The 17,802-nt window shown below is 30.2% G+C and overlaps 1 protein-coding gene across 1 annotated transcript; it reads left to right on the plus strand.

Annotated features, from left to right (window-relative positions):
* Positions 1–14,809: 14,809 nt before the first annotated feature.
* LOC111004769 (uncharacterized) lies at positions 14,810–15,742 on the plus strand. Its single transcript, XM_088127797.1, has one exon. It carries the CDS (start codon positions 14,810–14,812, stop codon positions 15,500–15,502), a length of 693 nt encoding a protein of 230 aa, XP_087983923.1. The 3' UTR covers positions 15,503–15,742.
* The last annotated feature ends 2,060 nt before the right edge of the window (positions 15,743–17,802 follow it).

Genomic DNA, 17,802 nt, shown 5'->3' on the forward strand with positions numbered 1-17,802 from the left:
TGTATGGGAAATGTTTGAGAAATGAAGAGGAAATTTAACAAAAGAAAATTTGGGTTAGGCCTTTGGAGAAGAAAAATGGGATAAATTTGTGGAAGCAATCTCAAATGCATTTAACTTGGTATAAAAACTTTATAATGAGTGAAATTTCTTGCAAGTCACATAGCTCTCTGTCAAATTTGAAAGCTACTATACTAGGTAAAGTTATCCCGCTATCTCTATCGACAATATATATACACCAGTTGTGTCAAATTTTATTTCCATTTTTTGTTATAGTTTCAATTTTGTCCTTATACTTTTAGGTTATTAAACCGACTTAATAATTCTTATCATCAATGTGTTTAAATCTTGTTAATTATTTAGCTCTAATATTAACCACTTGTTAAACGATAGAACAGTTCAGATAAATGAATTAGACGGATAATTAATAGTATAGAACAAAAAGCTTAATTGAGCAAAGAAGAAAAAATTTCCTTCTCCCTCCTACCTTTTCGATGTGCTCTTTTTTCTCCAAACTTACGGGAAATTGAACTTTCATGAGCTTTTTTTTTAGTACATTAAATTGGATGAAGATTCGAACTCATGATCTTTTAATAAAATATATATGTCAGTTATCCGTTATTAGCAAAAGTTATTATAAAGTTGAAGTTAAATTAAGTTGGGAATATCAATCTCTTGGATGGTCTTTAACAAATTATAAACCCAAAGACTTTAGATTTAAAAATTAGATATAAAAACAAATTCTTCAACTAAATCTTAAAAATTAGTCTAATAATAATGTTAATTAAAATATTTAAATTAATCGTGTCAGTATAGTATATGTAACCTTGGCATCCTTTTGGTTTTTTTATTAAGAAAAAATTAATGTTTTCTCCCTTTGACCACTCATGGATCTCTGACCATATCCACTTTCATATGTTATTTAAATTACATTTCACACTAAACTAACTCAATATAAATATGCTATTAAAAAAAACCAATAGACAAAGGTACTTATAGTATCATGGTTTAATCTCTCACTCTCGTACTTAAAAAAAATTAATATAAAATATTTAATAAATTAAAGAGATTTGAATCTATCAAAAGAAAAAGTTTGAGTTATGTTTATGTTGGCAAAATTTATTTATATTTATGCGATGCACTAAAATTGATTAAATTATATATTTATATATAGTATACTTTCTAATACGTGCATTGTTTTAGTATAATGAATAGTCTTTGGTATTTTTGAACAAAAAATATTAATTTTGGAGAAGAACTAATCGAGGCTCTTTTAGTTTTTGTTGATATTATTTGTACCATTCATCATCAAAAATTCTCATCTAAATTAAATTTGTTCACAAAATAGCTTGAAGACTATTAAATTTAAATATGAAGACTACATTGAAACTTTTAAAAGTACAAATTAAAAGTGATATATTTAAAGATGAAAAATATAATTTACTCAAAATATTATGTGGAAGAAGAAGAATAACAACCTCCAGCACCATTAACTTAGACATAATCATGTAGGAAAAGGCTATATGATAAATTTAGGAAAAGAAAATTTAGAGAAGTTTGTAGAGTAAAAAAAAGAAAAAAAATATATATATATATATATATATATATTAAAATTTGAAACACAATATTTTACGAAGGATACACACAACATCCAAAAAGAAGAAAAGAAAAAAAAAATTACAACCAAACACTCCAATTCCCTGACCATATGAATTAAATTTACCAAATCTATCAACTTAAGTTTTTGGATTGAATGGTCGTTTGTTTATCTTTAATATGTTATTAGAACAAGAGATCTTGTGTTCGAACCCCTACGTAATAGGTATAAATACTATCTCGTGACGTCTACATTAAATAATTTTTTTATATAAAAAAATCGCTCGTTGTTTGGCTTTAACTCCTTGTGTGGCACTCTATAAACTGGAGGGGTATCTGCGACAACTACCACCAAACTACCCCGCACATTGGATGCCAATACATTCAACCTTGAGACCACTCTGTCACACCCGAAGTGCTAGTTTCTATATTATGTCCAAAGTTTTAGTTTAGTCCTATGATTTTAAAGTTTCAATTTAGTTTCGTGATTTATTTACACCTTACCATCCTCCCCCAACTATTACCCACTCTTCTTTTTCATGTATATATACACTTTTACTCCACCATAAAAACTATAACCCACTCACCTAACTCATTTGCTATGCATGATTAAAAAAAATATATCGCGTATTCAAAATTAATGAGTTTCATCAAATTATAACAACAACTAAAGTGAAACTGCCAAAACGAGAATAACTCAGCGGTAATTGGTATATATCTCCAATAGGCTCCAAGTCAAGCACACTTAACTTTGAAGTTCTTATGATTGAGCCACTGAAAAGAGGAGGAATGTGCACTTTGTTAGTATAGGTAGTGACTATTAATTTTTTTAAGTCTTATCTTAACCATGCTTCCATGGTCTCAGGATCCCTCTTGTTCAGATGTGGTATCGGTTTATTCATGTATCTCTCCTCTCTAGTCGAGCGTCACATGCCCACCAGCTTCCACCTTGGTTTGTCCGCAAACTACATGTGGTTGTGAGTTCGATTCTCTACCCCACATGATGTATTCAATCATTTTAAGTAAATTTTCAAAAAAAAAAAAGAAAAAGAAAACTAAAGTGAAACTTTTAAAGTGATACGGATCAAATTGATAACTTATAACATTTCATTGATTCACTAAAATGGCTAAGTCAAAGTGGGTCTCTCACCAACTCTTTTGTGATAGGTCTTCTGAAGTTTACCTTCGTATCAAAATGAGAAAATAAGTTTTTTTTTTTTAATGGAATGAATGAATTAATTTCCAGCAGCCACCTGCTGTTGCATCTGTAGCCATCAAAATTTTGTCTGTCCAGTATTTGATGACCAATATAATATAGTCTTTTTTTTTTCAGCACCATAATGTTGAAGATTTCTTCATGCTGCTTACTGTGTTGAATGAGAAATAGTCTAAAAATGGTTTAAATTTTCCACACCAAAAGTAATGTTGAGAAAACCACTACTCTAATTAATTTCCTTTTGATTTTGATTTGTGGGGTAAAGCTTTGTTTTCCTCTCCTTTTTGTTCATTGAATCTCGTGCGGATCTCACACTCATTAAAAAGTGTTGGATATGTAATATGATTTGCTATCAATTGATCAAATTCATATATGCATGATTGTAATTATAAACTTTTTTAAAAAATAAAAGACTACGAAGAATTCTAAAATCATCTCATATTACTGTAAAAAACATGGAAACAAGTTCAAATTATTCAATCTCGCTTCCTACAACTTCGGTAGAGTGACAGTTAAAAGAAATCGAGGTTGTGGTATCTTGAAAGGTAAAATAATTAGATTGGATTTAATAATTGTTTTCATTCGCTAAATCACTTATAATTTACCCCTTGAGATTAGTCGATGTGCATATAAACTAGTCCGATATATAAAAAAAATCACTTATAATTTAAAAGAGAGAAAAAAAAGTAAATTTATTATCTTACCAACATAAAACTCTAACATTAATGATCATACATCAAAGAGAATAAAATTATTTTCGTTGATATCATATGCTTTATGTACTTCGTTATAAAATAGATGTCTAATTTATTAATTAATTATTTAATTATATATAAGATTTTAATATTTATATCCCTAATAAAGATCGTAAATTCGAATCTTTATCCTAAATACCTAAGTATTTCAAATAGGTAGTAATCTTATACCAATCGTTAGGCAATTATTCGTCGTGATTTGAGCCCTTAGAAAAACAATATTCCTCTCAAGTCGAGCCTGCATTTTCCAAAATAATCTAAGACAAGACTTGTCTCTTCCTTAAAAGATTCATTTGGTCCATATATCTGTCCCTTGTTTTGTTGGTGGACTTCTTTGCATGTTTCGGAAAACTTCCTTTTATTGCTATTTTCTACCTTCTTCTTCTTGTTTTTTTTTTTCAGAAAATATTCCTTTTGGGAGCATGGAATAAAATTCCTATTTATGAATTGATGAGATATATATTATTTGATAGTTTTGGGGAAACATGAATCAAATATATTTTTTTCCTGGGTTAATAAATTTTTGGGAAAAAGACTTTTCTTTTTTATTTTGTTATGAATATAGGTATATATGTGTAAGTCTAGAAGGCTACACAGTTTGGTTATAATTAAAGAGAAATTAATATCTCCTCGTGAATCTATAAATTTTACTTCATTTGAAAAGTAACTCATTTTAAAAAAAAATGAAAAAGAAAAGAAAAGTAAAAAGTAGTCAGTAAAAAAATGAAAAAGAAAGGAAAGGAAAATATTTCTTAAACCATGTTTGGAAGTGCTGTCAGAGAAAAAAAAGATTCTTTTTTTTTTTTTGTGGGCAAAAGGACCTTTTCTTCAAAATCATCATATTTTGGAGTAACATAAAATTGTTTTAGATTTTGGAGTACAATCTAAAATAAACTTTAAAAGTGTTGTGTGATAAAATACTTGTAAAATTTTTTGGCCCAAGAACTTCAAAAAAAATTTTTAGTAAAATCAAACATCAAATAATTATTATTGATTTTTTTTTCTAAAGTGCTTATATAATTAAGATTAAATAATTAAAATTTTGGTTCTATAGTTTGAGTATAGTTTCAATTTATCTTTATAATTTTTTAAAAGTTTTAATTTAGTCTCTATAGTCTGGGTTTAGTTTCGATTTGATCCCTGTGATTTTAAAAGTATCAATTTGATTCCTATGATTTGGTTGTATTCTGCCTACCTAAAAAAATCCTCCTATTTTCTTATGTTTTTTACTTTTAACTCTTAACTTTAATAAGTAGACTAACATAATTAGTCAAATAGAAAATATAAGATAATTTCTCAATTTGATTGAAGTAGAGGCTTTTTTTTAGTTTAACTAAATTATAAGGACTAAATTGAATCTTTTAAAACTATATGAGCGGTTTTAAACTCATAGTGACCAAATTGAAATTAATGTAAAACTATAAAAGATAAATCAAAATGTTTTCAAAACTAGATTAATTTTTACCTATGACTAAAATATTTCAGCCAAAAAGAGTGCTTATACCAAAACCACGTTCTAATGTTAGATCATTGATAATGGCCATGACCAAATAATATACAAAGAAAAAAAAAGTTTCACGATGAATTTTGTATTTATTTACCTTTTTATGTGATGTATCAATTATGTCTGTGATCGGAAAATAAAAATCTAAAAAGTAAAAAATTCAATAAAAAAAACATAACAAAAAAATTTCTTGTTTTGACATGTGTTTGGTAGTCAATTCAAAAATTGAATCTTAATTTAAAAATTTGTTTAGTTGAGTTATCAATTAAATATTTAGTTCAATCTAAAAAAAATTAATTGATTTATTAATGTTAATTTTGTAGAATTAATATATTATATCTTACATATTTTGAATTTTTTTATAAATAAATTAGTTTATAGCGTGAATATAAATTGTATATTTATTAATATTTTTATTCTTTTTAATGTAATTTTACCTTTTAAAATTTAGATTTAAAATCTTAAAACACTAAAAATAAGAAGTATTTGAGAATTTCTAGCATTTGAATCATGGAATCTAGAAACAATTTGCACAAGTATATTTACTGAATCTGGAATAAGAATAAAAAATTTCAAAAACTAATGTTTTGAGTTTATTAAAATTTCGCTCTCTGTGATAGAGAAAAATAATTGGCAGAATTTTCGGCGTAAATTTCCACCGGAAAATAACGTTCCCAATTGTCCACTTGCCCATCGTTGTTTTTACAGCTCAGTCAATTTTTTTTTTCACTTTTTTCATTTTAATTCACTAATTATATCGTTATTGACTTTTAAAAGATGGTAGATTTAGGATTTTTCTACGACGGGTCCTCGTCAATTGTGGTAAATTCAGGTAGGTTTTGGAGTAATTTTAACAAAGACCGAAATTATTTTTGTAAGATCAAAATCACTTCATTTTTTATTGATAGTTTGACAGATTAGAAAATTGATTTTAAGAATAAGAAAAGTGCCTCTTTGATTTACCAATTTTATCCCTATAATTTTTTTTTTATTTTTTTTAGTGATCTAAATCTACCCTAAATTGATACTTTATTATTTTAATTTATAGAAAATTTTCACTCAATTGAAGACTCTCATTTACATTCCACCTTCCATTTCAAAATAATCATGGTAACAAATGTTCAAAATAATCATACTAATAAAGGTGGGTATGAGAAGTTGGAGGTTGGAATCATCTAATTTCTAGTTTAACTAAAAAAAATTATACTAATAGTAGATAAATAAATAAAAACTTCATTATGTCTTAGTCCCTAATATTTTGGTATATTTTTTCAATTTAATCTCTAATAGTTAAGAAAGTTTGAATTTTCTCCGTAAAAAAAAAGTTTGAATTTAAATCTCTATATTTTGGTTTTTTTTGTATTTAAATAAAAAAATAGTTTGAATTTAGTATCTTGTATTTTTTTTTAGTTTTTTAATGATACTATTTTCTGTGGGTGAATGTTAAAATTAGCTTATTATTATTATTATTATTTATAAACTAGCTAAAGATAAACTTCCCTGATATGATATTGTGGGAGAATCCATAAAAATTTGAAATTTATACCAACTACTTAGAAAATTTGAGGAAGAATTAGAAATTTTGATTTATTAGGTTGCTTAATTCTTTTTCTAAATTTTTGCCAAATCACATACAAGCTTGAGTTAAGAGGGAAGAAATGACAATAAAAGGGTTCGAACGAGAATCATCTTCTTCGATACCGTGCTAACGGTTAAGTATGTTAAATCACCAACCAAATCATCCACCAACTCAAAAGCTCAAGTTTATGAATTATGATATATTTAATCATTTATAAATATCGTAACAGTCTACACAAAAAAAACACTCACACAATAAGAGATTAAAACATATATTGTGCCAAAATGTAAAATGAACCATTTTCAATCAGCTACAATAATATGATGTCTAACAAGTTTAAATTTTAGTTTTGTTTAGGTAGTTTTACACATGGAAAAATATGATCTCATTGTCAAAAAAAAAAAAAGGAAGAAACGGCAACTGTTCCCCTAAAATTTAAAATGAATATGTAAAATACGATGGGTTTCAATAGATGCAAACAAAGTCTAACGTTAATTAGGGAAGAGAGTGATCCAGAATTATGCCTGTGATGGCACAAAAACCCATGGATACTAGACCCAGTCGGGTCGGATAATCCCCGATTTGACCGAGGACGGGTCAAATCGGGGATCCTAAACGAGATCTCTGGTGGGGACGAGGCTGGGATGGGGGAGGTCTCCTCGCCCCGTTCCCGTCCCGACTCTGTCTCATTTAATATTTTATTATTTTTCATATTTTTTATATATAATAATAATAATGTATTAATTTTTAATAAATACTTTTTAATTAAAAAAACTCAAGCCAATTCTCAATTAGCCACTTTTTCTTTATTTTTAACTTTCATAAAATATATATATATATATATATATAAAAAATAAAAAATAAAAATATTTATTGGAGACGGGTTCCCCATCCCAATCCCTTCCTCGTCTTCGTCCCTAAAATTTTGGGGGCGGGGTGTCGATGGGGAAAAAATCCCCAACGAGGCAGAGATGAGGATGGCCTCCCCATCCCGTTACCATTTCTAGTATGTCCAAAGTAGACAACATCATACCATTATAGAGGAGCTTAGAGTGTCGTTGTTCTCAACAAAAATATTTCTAATTTTAATTTGATCCTCTTAATCAATTTTATAATTGAAATTGTATATGCAAAATGTTAGGTTAAAATATCTACCTTATATTCTCATGACTTTGCAAACATGAAGGTAGAGCGTTGATTTGAATCTTTGATATTTTAAAAATGTTATTAATGTCTTAGACAAATTGTGTTATATTCATATATTGACTGTTTAGAATGTGTCTGAGAGTGATGGTATAATAAGTTATTTTGAAAAAAGAGATTTAAGGATATCTTAAAAATTAATTTAGAGTGATTTAAGTTTTCTTAAAATCAATTATCCAAACAATGAAAAAGGGTGTGATTTTGACAATAATAAGACATTAGAGTGACATACCTTATTTCCTTGGTTCATGGATGAACTAAAATCTCAAATGGACTTTCATTTGAATAAAGTAAGTAGATATATACTGATCACTAAATAAATATTTTCTTAGAAAAATATCATGTGTTAGGTTTTTACAAAATAGTTTATGACAATATTTATTGATATGGACTAATTAAAATAGTTTTATAAATAGATATGTGAGACTAAAACAGAATGTTTAAAAATTTAAAAACTAAAATAGAATGTCAAAAAATAACATATGTGATTTAAATTTAAAAATATATTTAGGTTTAAATCTTACTTCATCCTTTTTTTTTTTTGGTATTTTTTATTTTCTAGAGAACCATATTTTGGTCCTTAACGTTCAAGGACACCAGCCCACCATCAATAGCAATAGCTTGAGAGATTTTCGATTTTTCAGATCTATAAATCATCCAATGTCAAGAGTAACTGAGTAAGGGGATGGATAGCTACATATATTTCTCTCCCGACCCACGAAACTGGAGGACACCCGATCAATCTGCAGCAAAATGGAGAGCCTCAAAGAGGAGAGGACGGTACCAACCTCCGATTCATCCTTTTGGTCTTTGCTCACCAATTGAACACTTTGAGGGAATCACATTCAAGCTTGTTGAAGATCCCACATTGAAAAGAAAATAAACCTTTTTATAATAGATATGAGTTACTTCCCTTACTACCGATTGATTTTGAGATGGAATTACCTAGAGTAATTCCTCTTGAGTCGTCAAAGGACTTTCCCAAATCCACATCTAATACATTAGGATTAGCTTAAGGACGAACTGCCAAACGGAGAGCATGAATTAAAGTAGGACTTAGAAACAATCTTTTGACATCGAAATAATAAAATATCATAGTTTAGGTTGGTTCCACGAATAATATTTATTGGGTTAAAATATTTTTTTGTTACTAAATGTTTTTTGCGCAAATAATAAACTGTCAAACCTATTTGAATTAACTTCATAAACTAAAATAATTTGTATGCAATAAACACAGTAAAGTTCAAAAAGTAAAATATTTGAAAGTTTAAAAGAAATTAAATAAGTGGGAAACTTTATGAATGAAAATATAATCTCTCTTTTTCGAGAAAAGAAAAGGGGCACAAGTATGAAACTTTGAAAGTTTCTGAAATAAATTTAATAACAGAGGAATTTTAGGTGGCAACGCAATTTATGGTGTGATTACGTTCGAGCTGAAGTCAGCACAGAGAACGCCAGAGAACGCCATGTCGTTGCTTACATCATCTGTGTTTCAGGGCCACGTGTATCGATGGTCCCATGTCATAATCAATGGGCCGAAGGCCCAACCTGTAATTGCTTTTGAAAAATTAGAAATTATTCATTAATACACACAATCAAAAAGGACAAGATATTATTCACTATCGAACTATACTGGTATTTATTATTAATTTTTTAAATGCTGGTTTTTTCTTTTACTGAATTTAAAAGGTTAAATTCTAGTTAGAATTTGTAGACTACCTCCCTTTATCATTCACTCATCACGTGGTGTAAATTTCTTTATTTACCTTCAATGTAATATTCTAAAAAAAATCAACAAATATTTACTTATAAAACATAGGGATGACTATATTTGAAAAACCATTGTGGATGAGAGCCCACTCAGAGCAAAGAATTTCAATAAATATAATATAAAATACTGAATAGAGTTATTTTATAAATTGAATGGATGCGGATTCATGTGATCGATGGGATGAGGAATTGTGTAAATGACGAAACCGACTCAACCTAAAATCGACGACTCCTCTTTTGATGGTGAATCTTGATTGATGGCATAGATAAAACATCTATTATTATCTCAATCGCTGATAGTTCAATCTCGTAGTACTCATTATTATTGAACTCAACAAAAAAGAAAAAATGGACGATCATTCAATCTTAAGTCTTTTATTTATTTAATCATTAAACTTCAAAAAAATTTAATTTTTTATACTTCAATGAGAGTATAATAATTTGAAGATAAATAATGCATTGATTAACTGAGCCATCATCGACTCTATCCATATCATCTTAAATATTATTTAGTTAACTACAATTCATTATAAAATACTCTTAAAAAATAACTTTTATTAAATTTCTAAGCTACTTTGGTCTTTCAAATAACTTTTATACTAATGAGATTATCCAAAACAAAACCTATGTTATTTGTGGTCACTTGTTTGTTTGCTAAAAGAAAAAGTAGAATGGTCAAACCGAACATAGCTCAAGTGGTTAAGGCACCTATCTCTGACCAAAAGATCATGAGTTCGAACTCCCATCCCACGATGTTTTACTTAAAAAAAAGAAAAAGTTGAATGATTAATTCTATTCATTTGTCTTTTTTATTATTTTAATAATTTGATTAAACATTTAAAATATTTATAATTACAAAACTACCCACATTATTTGAGGTTTGCTCCAATAATCTGTTTCATCTTTTTTTGGGTCCGAAAGAAGGCGATTTCATTTTTAAGGATGCATCTTATTAGCTATGGAAGATTTGGTTTTTCACAAAGATTTTGTTTTAATTCCTTAAACCCTAATTATTTTGTCTGTCGTTTACAAACTTCGGCTGTCTGTCGCTCTCTCCAGCGACACGCCCACTCCCACGTCGTCGGTGACTCGCCTCCTCGTCCGCCGCAACCCTGCCACCGCCCATGGCCGCCGCCGACCGCCACATAAGTGAAGTCAATTGCTTGGCCGGTGCTCGGCCATTTTTGTCTCGAGGAAAATGTTTGTTGTTGCTGCATCCTTTTTTTCTTTTGTCTTCTTCTTTCTTTGTAGCAAATCTCTGCGTGGAATTTCCATGTCTCTAATGGCCGTGAATTGCTTATGTGGCTTCTTTGGACATCCTGTTGACTTCCATGAGCTCAAATATATATTAACAAAAGTCAAAAATTTGATACTCATTACTTTCATCCTTGGAATATACAGAAAACTTTTCCTAAAGAATCTAGTTTAGAATCAATATTTTAGGAAGGTTCAAATTTATGGTTGTTTATAATTTTATATTTTTAGCATAAATGATTATAATTTTATAATTTATTAAACAAATTAAGAATATTTTGAACGTAACTATGGTGATGTTTGGTTTTCTACCATATTTGCATTGTAATTATTTACCATTTTTGTTTTAATAATTTTTTTTCTAATAACCTAGAATCGATATTGTATGGCCAAGGTGTATCGACGGCCACCCAACACTGTAGCTGACGTTACAGGACTCATCTCCAAATTAGGGGATGAGGGAAAATCTCGGCTACGCACCCCATGGGGCTCAAACTGGAGAGGGGCTATCTCCATTTGGCCACAAGCCCACTACACCACCACTTGCTGGTGGTATCGATATTTCTGCTTCTAGATATCTTTGCATTTTATCAATTTTCTCAAATAATGGTAAAGCAATGTTTATTTTCGACAACACGATGTAATATCTTAACATTTATTTCCCGGTGGTACGATGCAATATCTGAACGTTGTATCTGCGGCAGAAGTGAGATTTTGGTCGATGGAAGCTAAGTGGGATCATAACTTTTGTGAAAATTTTCACTCGATGGAAGACATGGAAGGGATTCGACACCGTTATAGTCGTCGACAACATTGTGCTTTTTCTACGAGTGATAGCGGAGAAGCCATGCAGATCTTATTAGCACTCGACGAAAGTGGGGCTTTGGTTTCACCGAGGGCCACCCAAGGTGGGGTTTTGGTGCGTTTCTGTTGATGCTTGTTTCGTTAGAGGGCACTGGGTTAATGGTCGACCTACTTGGTCGGTGAACAAGGGCAGGTTGTCAGCGACATTGTGGTCAATGCACTTGTGGCTGCAGGTCTAGTTAATTGTCATGTATTTTGGGTATATATCAAATATTCAACTATGATTTATAAGTAATTAATATTAGGAAATATTTTAATATGTATACTGATTTGAATATATATATAATATATTGATCACTATTGGGTGTGTAACTATTGTACCACATGCATCATACATCATAATTAAAATATATATACATAAGTATATACAAATTATACTACGTCCATCATACGTCATGCACGTAGATGAGGAAGAAACCTATGTTGAAACTCCTCCTTCACTCTAGGAAATGGGGGAGAGATTAGAGGAAAGGAAGGTTCAACCCGTCATGGAAGAAACCCAACCTAATGTATATACAAATCATACCACGTGCATCATCATACTAATCCTAAAGTTATACACAAATTATATCACGTGCATCACACTAATCTTAATGTATTATATACATTATGAAATATATTTACAGGTACAAAGCCAATAAATTTCAATTGAAAAATAACATCAATGATGAATGTCTGTAATTTTTAGAAAAAAAACGATAAATAAATCCCATAATGATTTTTCCCAAAAAGCTGTATAAAATTCAAAATAAAACAAATGATGTAAAATTATGTTAATAGACAAATCCACAAGTTAATATACAATTATGAAATGAGAATTTTTTTACTGTTTAATTAATATGGAATAATTTTTTTTATAAAAAAATCTTTCATTAATTAGTGTTAATATGTGCCTTAAATGAACACTAGTTTATTAAGAAATAATAAATTGAAATAACATAATCAATATTTAAATTTTGGGATTTTAACCATTAATAAATATATTTGTCTTAAATCAAAATCAAATTATTAGAAAAGTGTCAATTAAAATTCCATAATAAGTGTGGACCGAGAAAAAAAATGTACCTAGGTAGGTGGTCACCATAGTTTGAACTCATTCCCTCTAAGTCCTTTACTATTTACAAAGGCCCTCATTGACCACTTGAGTCATCTCATGATGGCTGTTTTGATATATTAGAATGTGGAAAAAATTTGAGAGGAACTATTTTAGGAGGAAAATATATGAAATGACACCAAAAGTCAGTTTTTTATTTTTACAATATTCTATTTATTAAAAATACCTTTTCATGGGCATTTCATGTAATTTACAGTTGGATTCTTCGAAACAAAATTAATTATTAGATATCTAATATATGAATTAAATTTACGTGATCTACTAATTTAAGCTTTTGGGTCGATTGGTGGTTTATTCATCCTTAACATGGTATCAGAACGGGAGGTCTTGTGTTCGAACATCGAAGAGTGTTAAAGCTTAAACTTGTAGGACGGGTAAATTTAATTCATATATTAAATATCTAATAGTAATAATATTTATAATTTCGAACACTTTTTGAGATTAGGATCTCAAAATGAACTACTCACCTACTTATCTCTAAAATGTATAGAACATTTCAAAATTCAGTTTAAATTAGACAAAGTTTCGATTTTTTCTAAAAGCCATGAACGATTTATACCACTTTTCGAAGATGGTTACCATATAATAACAACATTAATTTGACAACATCAAGTTCAAATAAGGAGTTAGAGAAACTTAGACCTAAACCCATTAGATGTTTTGCTATTTTCTTTGAACCGTCCTAAATATCTATGAGAACATAGTACTCTACTCATAAAAAGAGAGAAAAAAGGGGGCTTTGATGAAAGAAAACCTTGGGAGAGAGAGTTCTGTGGTCAAATTGAACATAATGGAGGGAGAACAACCAGAACCCATTTTAGGGGCCAAACAGAAACTATAAAAGTAAAAGGGGGAAAGCAATGTGAACTAGAAGGAGCCTTACTTGTGTAATAATGGAACACCAATTATAGCTCATTAGCATGTGTACAACGTAAGAAAAGTTCTTACTCCTTAAAATATGACAAAAAGACACCAAAGGCCGCAACAGGAAGAACTACATACTTCCCCTCTACACCACTAATCTTATCAACAATTTTCAACCCTCTCATAATCAAGAAAGTGACATTTCACATCCCAAGTCATGAAATTAAAACTGGGTTAAGTCCATATCAACCCAATCCATGTTGCACTGCCGAATATAGACTCTATACCAATCATATGATCCTATTTATTCAGAGTTTAGCTATCATGAATTACATGTACATAACAATAACCTAAACTAGAATTTAATGAAAGCTATCTTAATTAACATAGACTATACAGAGCCGACAATGTTTGGTCGATATGACTTGTTTTATATATATATTTTTGTCAATCTCATATCTTTTTTGTATTGCGGTCCCCCTCTTTCTCCCACAGTCCATTGATCAACTCTTTTGGACTAATCAACAAATCAACAATCCTACCTATTGGAAAAGACAAACTTTTATTAATATCTCTAATGGAATAATTTGTATTAAAGTCGGTTTGACCGAATCCCACTTTACTTCCATAAAAAATAACTCATTAGAATAAGGAAAATCCAACTTCCCTAATGCATCCTCAAATACAACTTCCCCAATGCATTCGTTAAAATAACTCATTAAAATTTTAAAAATGCATTTTAATGTTTTAAATTATATTAATGTTCCCAAAATTTCAAAAGTTTTAGATATATATTTTGGAAGGTGGACCTATGAGCCGCAAACGAAAAATGAGCTTGAATTTTGACTAACGTCAGTGTCTATGTGGAAAAAAAAAGGGAAAAAAAACAGACATGTAAATGCCATGAGCAACGTGCAATGATGGACAGAACCGCGTTCACAGAGCCGGTACTGCCACGTGTACTTTTGTTTCAATTCCCGCATTTGGACCGGCCGAAATCAACACGCTTCCCGTCCGTAAAAAATTTCTTCCCACAGAACGTATATATAAAACCCGTAAATGCCGCCCCACTCGCCAAATTATGCTCAGCATCATGAATACTCCTCCGTCCGCCGCCGAGGCCGCCGGAGAGTCCAAGTACAAGGGCGTGAGGCGGCGGAAATGGGGGAAGTGGGTGTCGGAGATCCGCCTCCCGAACAGCCGCGACCGCATCTGGCTCGGCTCCTACGACTCGCCGGAGAAGGCCGCTAGAGCCTTCGACGCCGCCCTCTACTGCCTCCGCGGCCGCCACGCTAAGTTCAACTTCCCGGACCAACCGCCGGACATTCTCGACGCCCACTCCCTCACTTGCCAGCAGATTCAGGAAGTCGCCGCTAAGTTCGCCAATGAGTACTCAAACGACGCCGTTATTGTCGCCCCTCCTGCCGACGATCACGCCGCCGCTGCTGATGATTCTTCACCCGTTGCCACCGTGGATCAAATCTGCCACGTGGGTGCCAGCTCCGTTAAAGACGAAAATTATAATATGGATTGGTCTAATTTCCTGAACAAGCTCGACCCGGTTGACCAGGGCGGTGGTTCGGGTTCCGCCTCTAATTTGTTTAACATTTACTCTGACCAGTTTGATAATATGATAACCGATGAATTATACCAAACACATGACCCTCACGTGATCGGTTTTCATGATCACGACGAGGAGGAGGATGACGGGGATTATTACGACGACGTTTCCGGCCATGACTCTTTCTCCCATCAATCTTTCCTTTGGAACTTCGGAAACAATTAATATCACTCTTCATCCAAGATATACATACAGCTATTGAATGCAAATATATGTCTAGTTGAAACTAAAAAAAATTATATTATTCCGAAAAGGTCTAAATTTTACGGGTGCGATTCTTTTTGGATCAGGAGAAATTAGGAAGAAATAAAAGGGTTTTGGCAGTGTCATTTGTGAAGCTTGTAAGAGCAAGAATGGTGTATATGTCGTAAGCTTTCATTTATGGCAATCTTTTTCCAAGTATTGTTTTCTCTCTCTCTCTTATCAAGTTGATGTTTTCTTATCTTCCCAATTAGTGGTTTCCATTTTCAAAACGTGGGTTTTATTTTTATTTTGCACATAATATATATACTGAAATAAAGGACAGAGCAGAAAAAAGATAACAAACATGTGGTTTTATGAAACCTATGCTTTTGCTAAAACTGTCATGTCGTTGAAACCGGGGCCCTTGAGTGAGAAATATCCTGCAATAACCTGGTCGTCCACTGAATATAGAAAAACTGCAGCATCTTTGTGATAAAACCCAAGCTGATGAAACGGATCAGAAAAATGTTCGAGGAGAAGTAGAACAAAGAAAGAAGATGGAAGAGAGAGGAATGGGAATATTAATTAGTTATATTCTTTTTTTTAAAGCACTTCCAAGTTGGAAAGAAATTTAAAAAGTATATATCGTTTTATATTTTTCAAAAGCTAAAAGGCTGTCAGATTTTTTCGACAAATTCTATATAATACATCATGTAAATTTTTAGGAAAATACAACTATTGAGTTATCTCTATGTTGACCATCATTCAATATTTAACAATTTGATATCTTTAAAAAAGATTTCTTATCGATTTTATTAAAACATAATGAATGACCAAACATTCAATGGTGTCATCACAAAATAGGTCTTCAAACCTAAGAACTTAAATAATTTTTTAATACAAAGTTATTGGTATATTTAAAGAAAAAGAAAGTTTGATAAATATAATGTTGCGTTAAAATTATAATAAAGGATTATTTTTGGGAGGTAAACATGGAAAATGTGGGGGAAGTAAAACCCAATAGGTTGTTAATTGTTATTATACAAGGGATAGGAATGAATGATGGGATTGGAAGAGAGAGAGATATTTCAAAAAAATTTGACATTTTGTCTTGGGAATCTTTGGTTATCTGAAATTCTATCATATATAAAGATATGATTTTCAAATATCGTATGCAATATTGTACATATGCATGCTATTGACTTTTTGCTTAGGAGAGTGTAACATTTTGATAACAGATGGTTTTCTTAATTAATATTCTTCTAATTACAGGGATAAGAAAATCATATTAGTACCACTTTATAAAAAGAAGTGTGTACAAACATCACTATACGTTTGAAAATTTTATAGTATTACGGAAAAAAAATTTAAATCGTATAAATTTAAATACAAATAGTCTTAAAAATATTAAATAGGCATGATTGTGAAGGTTTAGAAAAACTTGTTTGACTTTCACTTACAAATAATCCAATCGAAAAATTTTGAATCATGGACAGGACTTGACTCCAAGACTTCATGGTTGGCGATATTACAAGGTTCAAGGCCCTTGCTACTACGCCATATCCCTGCAGGACAATTATTTTTAATGATTAACGCTTTTATTTTACATGATAGCTATTAATTTATATAAATTATTGAATGATTTTATTTTATTTTTGTTATATTCTTAAATTTTTAGTTTTTATTTTTTATTTAAAATTATGCTAGATCTTTAGTCATACATAAAATTAGTTTCGATTATCCTAATATTCTGGGTTTTAATCAAATTATATTTTTATCTTTATATAATTAGTGACAATGATTAAATTTAATTTGGTTTTGGTATTTTAAAAATATTGATAATCTAACTTATCAGTTTCTTTTGAAGGATTAATATTTACTTAACAAACAGTTGAAAACAATTAGACCATAAAATTACTAAATTAAAACCATCAAAATTAAATAAGTGAAAGAAAGTGGGTGGAGCTATTAGTAATAAGAAAATTTGTTTGCATGGTTATAAAACATATGACTACTCATTGAGAAAACACTTAATAAATGTGACTTTTCTAAAACTAAAATTCTTTCAAAATGTCATATTCTTGACCCTTTAGAAACCTTTTCTCCTAGTTAAAAGTCACTTTTGAAAGATAACTAATATCTTAGACCATGTTTGATAATTTTTTTATTATTATTGTTTCTCTTTCTTTATCTTGCTTCTAATTCCACCTTTTTTTAATAAATAGAAGTAGATATACATTAGGTAATATAATTGTTTATTGTTTTTTTATTATTATTAAAAA

Source organism: Momordica charantia (genome assembly GCF_013281855.1).
Source record: "Momordica charantia cultivar OHB3-1 chromosome 8 unlocalized genomic scaffold, Mcharantia_2.0 BLBB01000008.1, whole genome shotgun sequence".
Taxonomy (NCBI): Eukaryota; Viridiplantae; Streptophyta; class Magnoliopsida; order Cucurbitales; family Cucurbitaceae; genus Momordica; species Momordica charantia.